Source organism: Ruditapes philippinarum, unplaced genomic scaffold, assembly GCF_026571515.1.
Source record: "Ruditapes philippinarum isolate M1 unplaced genomic scaffold, ASM2657151v2 ctg217_1_1_1_1, whole genome shotgun sequence".
Lineage (NCBI taxonomy): Eukaryota > Metazoa > Mollusca > Bivalvia > Venerida > Veneridae > Ruditapes > Ruditapes philippinarum.
The window spans coordinates 491,256-501,845 of NW_026860741.1; the positions used below are offsets into that span (position 1 = coordinate 491,256).

A 10,590-nucleotide genomic window follows, 5' to 3' on the forward strand; every position below is an offset into this window, starting at 1 on the left:
GTACAAAATGTCATCTAATGACATTAAGTCTCATTTGTTTTAAACTTTACATCAGTGGTTATATTTGAATTAAAACTATTGTCAAACATATTTTCAATCATAATTGTACCGAAACAGACTTTATTTTGCTTTGGATATCAAATATATACATTCGTTTTACATTATCGAAGATTACACTCTTTGCTTCTGTTTACATCTGCAACCACGTGATAGAACTATCTTTAATCCGTATTAATCCAGATGTTATTATTAATAATAGCCGAGGATGCTCCGATTGTTTTGAGCTAAGCGGACGGACATTGTGTTATACACAAAAGGACGTCTTTACTCTAAAACTGTCATATATATTACAAATTTATAATCACCGATATAGCACCGCCTCCGTGGTCGAGGGGTTAGAGTCGATGACTTCTAATCCAGGTACCTCTCTGGCGTGGGTTCGATCCCCGGGAGATGCTTTGGTAGTTTAACGCGGAGGAAGGTTGTCTAGTACTGGTGTAACTCTCCAGGAACGATGGTTAGGAAACTACCCGCCTATATGACTGAAATACTGTTGAAAAAGGCGTAAAATGAAACAAACAAACAAACAAACAAAACCGATATAGCATATCTTCATATCAGTTACATGTAGCTCATCTCCCCGTCATTAAAAATATTTGTACTGATTAAATATGCCCCTGTGCAATTTTATCGTATGCAAACAAACGTTTGCTCTACTGTCCTACTTTATGACATTTACGTTAAAAAGGAGGACATAAACAGTGTGTCCCATTTTAACAGATTTCAAGTTATAGTTTGATTTGTTAAACTGGACTTTTACAGAGGACTATTTAGGTAATACATGTATTTTGATTTATTAATTATCAATTTTAAACTAATTTTTAAAACTGACGAAGATTTGATTTATGCAGATCTGTGCAATATTTGCATTTAGTTGAATATCACAAATCTTAAATAAATGATTTACAGAGAACATTCATTTTTTTTTCTTTATTTTTTTTAAAGTTGTATGAAAATATTTTTTGAGTGGCAGTAGCCACAAGTGAAATATCATAATGTTCATACCTCAAGATGAAAATAAATCATGTATTATAGAAAACTCTTGATTTGATTCTATGTTTTATATACATGTTCCCCTTTTATTGACATTACAATTTGAAAGACCTCTCCTTAATTTTGTGTTTTGGCTGGATTTAGAAGAATTTAGTCCAGCTATACAAAAGTGAAAAATAAATTTTACAGTGCAAATACAAAAAATGAAAATACGCATTTTATTTTATCATTATTTCTAAATATTTCATTTTTAAGTATAAAATAAATTTTTCAACTTAGTACTTTTACAATATGTGTCAAAGGTAACTGAGGTATATCAGAAATATACAAATACTTCATTGTTTTATAAGTAATTTTGATATACTTTTAGAAATTTCAATCATGACTGAAGTACTAGTACCAGATGCTGGAGGTGCCACAACTAAAATGGTGGATGTTGGAGGATTTATTCAACCGCTATTTATGAAAACACCCGCAGAGACACAAAAAGTATTCGAAAGTGTCCCGACATTCAAGTTTCGAAAAGATGATTTGATGTTGTGCACATTTGCTAAAACAGGTAATTGTCAAAATTAAAATGTGTGTTCGGTGTTTAAATGCTTAATAGTGCTAAATAAAGTAGTTTATACACAAAGAATGAAGTATATATATAATGAATTTAAAAATATTTAATTTGAGACAAAATTCTACTTAAGAGGGTGTTAAGAGGCGAAATTCGAAAGAACAGACTCGATCAGTCTGCAATTTTTTACTCTCGTCGCTCCCGGGGGATTTTTCCTTCCGACCAAGAACACTGGACTGTTTAAGGTGGTAATGTTAAAGTCCATATACCTCACAAATCTTATAAACATGATACTCAAATGAAGTTTTATAAATGTCATAAATTACAAAAAAGCATAATTATTTATAAAGATTTAACCGAATTTAGCAATTAATGTAAATAAAGGGAAGTTATTTTAAGTAGATTACGTCTTGTTCATATTTCAATACAAATTATATATGATTGCACTTAATTTTAATGGAATTTTAATGTTTGCTTGTTTGTTTCATTTTACGCCTTTTCCCAACAGTATTTTAGTCATATAGGCGGGTAGTTTCCTGAACGTCGTGCCTGGTAAGTTACACCAGTACTTGACTACCTTCTTCCGCGCTAAACTACCAAAGCATATCCCGGGGATCCAACCCCGCGCCAGAGAGGTAACTGGATTGAAAGTCATCGACTCTAACCACTCGACCACGGAAGCGATGAAATTAACTTTTTATGACATAAATATAACACATTTTTGAATGTTTTAATCTAGTGTTAGAAGGAAACTGATATACGTGCATATGATTTCGGCTATTTAAATTGGTCAACAATGAGTACATTTTCAAATAACGACAAAAAATAGAAATATATCATTTGGATATTCTTATAAACAATTATTTGAACAGAAATGTCGATAAATTTCTCAGTGATTAAAGAAATTTTACACTCAAATTTGATATTTAAAAATGCTGATAATATCTATACAGTTTCTTTTTAACTGGAAAACTAGAACGGTGTCCAATATATACGTATATGGTATATAGTGAAAAAATCAACAAAAGGCCATACTTCTGTTATTTTGGTCGCAGCAACAATTCCTTCCTTTACTTCCATCTACACATTAAGGTTGTTCATCCCTGAAAGTTTAAGCAAAATCTGCAATCCGGTTTAAGAGGAGTTGCGTTCACACAATTTCTATATGGTATATAGTGAGAAAATCAACAAAGCCATAATTCTGTTAAATTTGGTCGCAGCAAAAATTCCTTTCTTTACTACCATCTACACATTAAGGTTGTTCATCCCTGAAAGTTTAAGCAAAATCTGCAATCCGGTTTAAGAGGAGTTGCGTTCACAAAATTTCTACATAATTTATAGTGAAAAAAATCAACAAAAGGCAATAATTCTGTTAAATTTGGTCGCAGCGAAAATTTCTTTCCTTACTACCATCTTCACATTAAGGTTGTTCATCCCTGGAAGTTTAAGCAAAATCTGCCATCCAGTTAAAGAGGAGTTGCGTTCACAAGATTTCGGGACGTACGGACGGACAGACGTACGGACGGACGGACAAGTGCAACGCTATATGCTTCCCCACTTTGTGGGGGCATAGAAACAACATCTTTTCAGTACACACAAAACAGTTATGTTGTTTTAAACACTACACACTATAGGTAAATACAGTATGAAAACATAGTTAACAACTGTTTCTTTTTCAATTAATCATTATAGAATATTAAGCCCCAAAATGGCTGCAACTTTGGCATTGGAGGTAATTTCTGTAAAATAAATCGGACACTATCTACTAGTATAGTGTTCTATTGCGCTAGTTAAAATATAACTTGAAAAAACTGACATTTTCTTCTTCACGAATCATTCTTAACTTATTCCCAAGTTCCTATAGTTTCAAAAGGTTACTCTCTCGCCATATAGATGTATTGTCTTTTGCATACCTGTCAAAATCTAACCATGTTTCAGGCACTAATTGGATGTATGAGATTTTGATGATGATTCTGAACAAATCAGCGGAGAGAGTACAATCAAACAAAGTATTAACAATGCTGGAATGTGTATCCGCCGAGGAAGCCGACAAGCAACCGTCACCTAGAGTAGTTAACTGCCATTACCCACCAAGGTATGATAAATGTATTATAATTACATGTATTATATTATAATTATTTTTTATGATTTTGACAAGCTATATGGCATAATATTAACGGTTATTTAATCCCAAGCCGCTATGCCGTTTGTACAGTACTACAAATTTAATACATATATTATAAAGATTTATAAGATAAAGCTTGGAATATACAATGTTACACACGTTTGTGCTTTGTCATATCACCTGTCGATATTGTATAGGTATAAAAGAAGAGAGACAACATGTCATATAAATGTATTTTGCCATATAGGACTAGTGTTTAAAGACGATCTCGGTATGCCAGTGTTGTTAAAATATTCTGTGTAATAAATTCAATTCTTTATCATAAATGTTATTATAAAAAGAAATATATATAAGCTTATGAAACACTCTCCAACTCGTTAAAAGGACCATTATGCCCAAGATATCATATCTAAAACATTTCAGTATACAGGATCCAAAACAATATTAATTTGCCGTCTAGATGAACTACACTATCTTCTGCTGTTGAACATTTTACATGTTCTTACCCCTCTGTTTAAACATTTCAACACAAGCTTGACAGTTTTAAAGAATAGAAAAAATATATGGATTTCTGAGTTTAAGAAATGACAAGAAAGATTTAAAAGGTAGGGTGAAATTGGCGGAAAGCAGCGTCTTAGTAAATCCAACCAGACATGACCATTGTAACGCTTCTCAGTAGGGCACCTAATACAACCATAATTATAGCTTTTGAGGTGATAATAAGGACTCGTGTCTTTCATATTCAGTTGAAGTTTATCTTCTGCAGTCGACTTAAATTGGGCTGAGTTTGCGGGCACAAGGTCAAATTATCGGTGCTTTAAACAGATTTTAACACTAGCAATTACAGCTGATTTATTGAACTTAATGTAAATTATAGCTACTTTTCATCGTCGTGTAACACAAGACAGAGCTTGGATTCACCTGCTTCAAGTGAATGGCTTGCCAGTTTACTTTTTGTCTGACAAGCACAAACAAACGTCACATTGTCAAGTTAACTGTGCTAAGTATGTTACAATTTACTTATTAATTTTTTGTAACTGAGAAAATTGGTAAACATTATTTACAAATTTGTTACTGACAACACTTAGGGTCGGGAACTACAAAAGACAGGTAAGGACATTTCAACTTCATGAATTCCAATTTCATCTTCGTGAATTTACGTTTACAACATACTGATTTTCAAAAGTTGAAATGTTCCCACCGGTCTTTCGTAGAGAGCATAATGTGTTTACTTTCCTTCTGTTGTCTTTTTACTCAAGGTACCTTCCTCTGGATGATATGAAGGCCCAGCAAATTAAAACAGTATTATGTCTACGTAATCCAAAAGACACGGCCGTGTCATATTATAATCATATGAAGGGTATAAAAATGTATGAATACGAAGGTAAATGGGAAAACTGGATACCAGGTTTTGCTGAAGGAAAATGTAAGTCACGTCAAATATTGCATATTGTAAAATTTTAGGGAGAGGTTTATTGGCATGATCAGACTCTTTTGCAATATGACACAAAGTTGAAGGTAGAAAATTCGGGCTTACAGCCGTTTTCGTGTTTAAATGTGGAATTCTGATCCAGTCTGTGCTAGGGGTTGTGGACTGTACCTTGCACATTCCATGAACAGTCTCGATCAAACAGAACCTTCAGAGTTTTTAAATCTGGTCGCTTTAAGTGTTCTCTATAGATTTTTTCCCTATTTTACAGAAGCATATAAAATCGATTTTCTATTTAATTTTAAGTACATTATCTTATTATTTTCTCATTATCCTTGGCATATATTTCGGTTTTAAGTGCCTCAGTTGGTATATGCAAAATCTTCAAATTGTATGCGCTTTGACCTCAGCAGAGTTGTTTTAAGCTTATCAATTTAAAAAAAGGAACACGTGTCACAACTCTTTTAATTTACCAGTACCTTATTTCTATATTCTCAAAAAATATGAAAAACAAGATCAATAAGGAAAGACGCACACCACACGACCCAGCAACAAGACTGCTGTATTTTTTTTTAATAACTCTAACTTATTTCTTCATTTAACATGCTTCGTTTCATCTTTAAGGAAGCTTTATACATGTGCATATACTAACTATTTTTGCAGTTTTTTACATATGTTTTCGAGTCTCTAAGGATCATTGATTTAAATGCATTATGCATACTCATCAGTTTTAGTCAGTGGGGGATGATAGATGTTCCATTGTTCATTATTTCTTCTGAGGGGGTTGAAAGATGTTCCATCGTTCATTATCTCTTCTGAACAGACCTAATTAAATCAAGTCAAGGTACAAACAAGCAATGTTATCAGCTACAAGATCTGATGATATTCACTTAGTACATTGTACTTTGGATAAACCCTTTACTTGAATTTATTACATTTCTCTTTAGGGCTGTCATATATTAACACTTTGTGAAGCCACAATATCTGTTCAAAGTGTGCTAAAATTGTGATGTACATTAAATTGTTTGCATATATGTTCCGAACATAAGATTAATTTCGGTTCAAAGGTCTAAAAACGAACTAAAATCTCACTAAAGTAAGTGTAACAATAAATGCATAACATGGCTTTTTACATGGTACTCAAAATCATGTTTTTACTAGTTTTATGTATCTGCACATCTTTTTTTCTAATGTCATATATGCTAACATTGTATATTGAAATCCATCCATCCGTTCGTCCGTCCGCTCATGCCAGTAGGTACTAGTATTAGGTTTTGTTTTTACTTCAGACCAAACCATCATTGCTGGGCTAAATATTGTACTAAGGGAAATGACAAAATAGATACTATTAAGGTTTAAAAGATTTATCTATCGAGTTGACATTCTTGAAAGAGTGCATAGATCCGTCACCATGGTAGATGTTACGTCACTGCTTACCATTAAGTGCTAGTGATGTTTACCTCTTTTGACTAATTTTAAACATGTTAAGAGGAATTTGAAATGAATTTGCATGTTACAGATGAATACGGGAAGTACAGCGCCTATTTGTTGGAATGGCAGCGTGAGGTTGAAAAACAAGAATATCCACTACATGTCATGTTTTATGAAGATTTGAAAATGGTAAGTACATTTTTAAAGCATAATGCCTCCAGATTCTTGTTCAAAAATGTATTAAAAAGTATAATATTTAATCAGTTCAATAAAAACAAACGCTTTTCTTAAGCTTTCGACGTTTAGTCTTCTTCAGATTTTTTTTTTTTTTTATATATATATATATGCATAATATTGTCACACAATGCTAACGGAACATAAAATCTACAAAATTTATCAAAACAAGTTCAGAATATGCAAAAAAATAGACCTTACCGGTAGAAATATGATGATATGTACTGCACATTGAGTTACTAACTGCATGCAAAATGAAAACCAATTCTTCAATTGTGAATATTTTAACTTTTCTAGAAATCTTTTTATTTTTTTCTAAAGATTATGTTCTTGCAATATTTTGGCTCATCTGGAGGCATGTAACTTCGTTTCGTCGATAGACATTAAATGTGCATTTCTTTGGTGTCATATTGCTGTGGATAGTTAAACACTTAATTAACCCGTTAGTTAGTTAGTTAGTTAGTTAGTTAGTTAGTTAGTTAGTTAGTTAGTTAGTTATCTAACTAACAAGCTAGCTTTCTTACTGTTAAAATATTTATCTGAATAACCATTGGCAAAAAATGCAACCATACATTACAGAGTATTTACCCCAAACTGGCCAAAGTACTTTCTAATAAGTACTACAGTTTTTGCACAGTATCTGTAGACGCTGACAAATCATGATCACGAATAAGAAAAATATCGCTTTTACCGCCGATCCTTACATTTTCAGTTAATAAGCTTAAATAAATCGGCGTAAAGAGATAAATTAGACCTCTTAAATTGCATTTCGGGCGGTGTAAGGGCGAGATTTTAGTTGTTAATCACCGCCTCCGTGGTCGAGGGGTTAGAGTCGATGACTTCAATCCAGTTATTTCTCTGGTGTGGGTTCGATCCCCGGGAGATGCTTTGGTAGTTTAGCACGGAGGTAGGTAGTCTACTACTGGTGTAACTCTCCAGGAACGATGGTTAGGAAACTACCCGCCTATATGACTGAAAAACTGTTGGGAAAAGGCGTCAAATGAAACAAACAAACAAACAGTTGTTAATCATGTCATTCTCGTGTGTCTGCTAGAGCCTGATGTAATAGGCAGAAGAGCTAATAAATCATCATGTAACCATTATTATGCCGATGTGACAAATGTTCCTTATTCTTTTCACATTTCATGACAAAGGCGTAGTAAATTTGTAAATCGAAAAGAACAAACTGGAGTTTTCGACGACCACATGTCTTCAGTTAATACATGTATTAAGTTCACTCGAATTTATCTTGTTTTTTTTTTTATTTTCATTCGCGATTCGTGTTAAAATGAATGCTTCTTGATTCTCTTATGATTATCAGAATGGAAAAGAAGAACTAGACAAACTGTTGAAGTTTCTTGATCTACAGTTAGACGACAAGCTGAAATGTGACATCATTGATATGTGCGGTTTTGAGAAAATGCAAAATGATAAAGGAAAAGACAAAATGGCGGACGCTTTTTTCAGGAAAGATTTTAAATTCTATAGGAAAGGTATTTTCATTATTATTATTGATATTTGCATCGCAATCTATTTAAGCAAAGAATCGTAGTAGTTTATACCAACGTTTTATTGTTTTATTTGGGGGGGGGGGGTAACTAACAATAAAACCACTTTCAAGAAACTAGCTTTGTTTCTTTGTGTAACTTATAAATTGCTCTGGATATAAAAATTTAGGGGATTTTTTGAAGTCTTTTAATTTCGAAATATTACAAGAAATGGGCGTACTGTTACCAATTTACATTAACAATATGGGAGTGAATGGAAAGTTTCTGGAAAGCAGCGCTTTACGATATACATACTTGTATGGCACCCAGTGGAGCACCGCACAGTGACAAGGCCAGAAATTAAGGTGGTTCACAAGTTGAACTAATTGTGGTACCGTTCTTACAGGTGGTACTATTTTCTTTCAGGTCAAGTTGGTGACTGGAAGAATTGGTTTACTGTTGCACAGAATGAAATGTTTGAAGATATCTGGAAGAAAGACACGAAAGACTTGACAATGTTTAAATTTAAACATGACAGTGCTTGATATTTCATGTACATGTGCTCAAAGCAATGGTGAATTATATCTCCAGGTGAAATTTTCACTAGATATGTTAATCAATATTATTTTACAGTACTGTATAGTGTGAAAACATTCTTTTAAATAAACGGCAAAACAACAGGATTTTATGGAATTCCATCAATATGGAATGCGTCGTCTTAATAAAACACATTTAGTAATTAAAATCTTATGCGTTGACCTATCATACTGTAGACTTAAGTGGTTGAATTAAAATTTTAGAAGTACTTCGTTTTGTCGATTTTTGAACGTATAAGTGCTCTATATGCTCTATATAGTGATGCGATAGAGAAAAGAAAGCTGGCCTCTGCTGTAATTACTATGTGATGTAATCAATTATGTTAAAAAAGTACCCGGTATGTAGGGATATCGAAAATATGAACTTAACAATGGTATTCATTTTGTCTTTTATGGTTTGACAAATTAGATTGTAACATCCTTCAAAGTAAAGTGTTCTCCTATAAAACAATAAATGTTTGTGCAAGAAAAGTCTAGAAATGAAACTAGTGCAAAAATAATCAGCGACACTGACTACAAATAAAATAATAAAATAAAAATAAGCCAAAATAACATTTGTAAGATCTGTACGAAAGAAAATAAGATCCGTATGAAAATAAACTCTGTATGAAAATTCTTTATGAAAATATGATCTGTATGAAAATCCAATCTGTATGAAATGAGAAGATCCGTACGAAAGTAAGATATGTACGAAAATAAGATTCATATGAAAATAATATCTAAACGAAAATAATATCTATTCGAAAATAATATCTGTACAAAATAAGATATGAACAAAAATAATATTTGTTCGAAAATAATATTTTTATGAAAATTATATCTATACGAAAGAAATATATGTGCGAAAATGATATGTGTACGAAAATAAGATTTAAACGAAACAAAAATCTGTACAAAAATAAGATCTGTACGAAAACAAGCCTTTGCTAAAATAATATCTATACGAAAATAACATATGTGCAAAAATTGAATGTGTACGAAAATAAGATTTATACGAAACAAATATCTATACGAAAATAAGATCTTTAAGAAAACAAGATCTATATCAAAATAAGAGATTTTCCTAAGTTAATAGACATGTATGTATAAAGGTATTAAAATATATTAAATAACAAATACATTTATAGATATATAACATTATTGCATTTATTGCATTAAAGCTATTTCAATATTTCGCAAATGAACATAATCTAAGACAGCAATTACGAAAATAAAATTTTATTAAAAAAAAAATTGTGAATAAAATTTTCTACTATAAGACAATTATCGTTTGTGTAAAAAGCATTGTTACATTAATAATGATTAAACAAAACATAAAAAAAACTTACGTACAATAATTTATAGGTGAATGAGAACAATAAAATAAAGTTAGTACTTATAAACTCGTGAATTATATATGAAAATTAAAAAAATGAAATTGAAAAACAATAGACTGTATTCCTTTTGAACAATCATTTGAATCAATGACAGATTATTTCCATCAACATAAAATGTTATTTTCGTAAGCATAAATTCTTTTTCGCATAACCCGATGCGTTATTTTCGTATACGTACCTCAGTAATTTTCGAAACAAACGCTTGTAAAAAATTCCAACGAAATTAATAATTAAGTATGATATTATGTAAGCAGACAAAGCTGCCTTAAATACCACAGTAAAGAAACAGAGATTGGC

General features: G+C 31.8%; 1 protein-coding gene across 1 annotated transcript; it reads left to right on the top strand.

Annotated features, from left to right (window-relative positions):
• Nucleotides 1-713: 713 nt before the first annotated feature.
• Nucleotides 714-9,128, top strand: LOC132713236 (sulfotransferase 1B1-like). Its single transcript, XM_060695732.1, has 7 exons — nucleotides 714-834; nucleotides 1,424-1,612; nucleotides 3,554-3,710; nucleotides 5,000-5,166; nucleotides 6,689-6,789; nucleotides 8,156-8,327; nucleotides 8,748-9,128. Exons 2-7 carry the CDS (start codon nucleotides 1,435-1,437, stop codon nucleotides 8,864-8,866), a joined length of 894 nt encoding a protein of 297 aa, XP_060551715.1. The 5' UTR covers nucleotides 714-834; nucleotides 1,424-1,434; the 3' UTR covers nucleotides 8,867-9,128.
• Nucleotides 9,129-10,590: the final 1,462 nt, after the last annotated feature.

Coding starts and splice junctions, on each gene's coding strand:
- LOC132713236 (XM_060695732.1), top strand. CDS start 1,435: ATGACTGAAGTACTAGTACCAGATGCTGGAGGTGCCACAACTAAAATG. Junction 6,790..8,155: donor TTTATGAAGATTTGAAAATG/GTAAGTACATTT, acceptor TATGATTATCAG/AATGGAAAAGAAGAACTAGA. Junction 8,328..8,747: donor TTTTAAATTCTATAGGAAAG/GTATTTTCATTA, acceptor ATTTTCTTTCAG/GTCAAGTTGGTGACTGGAAG.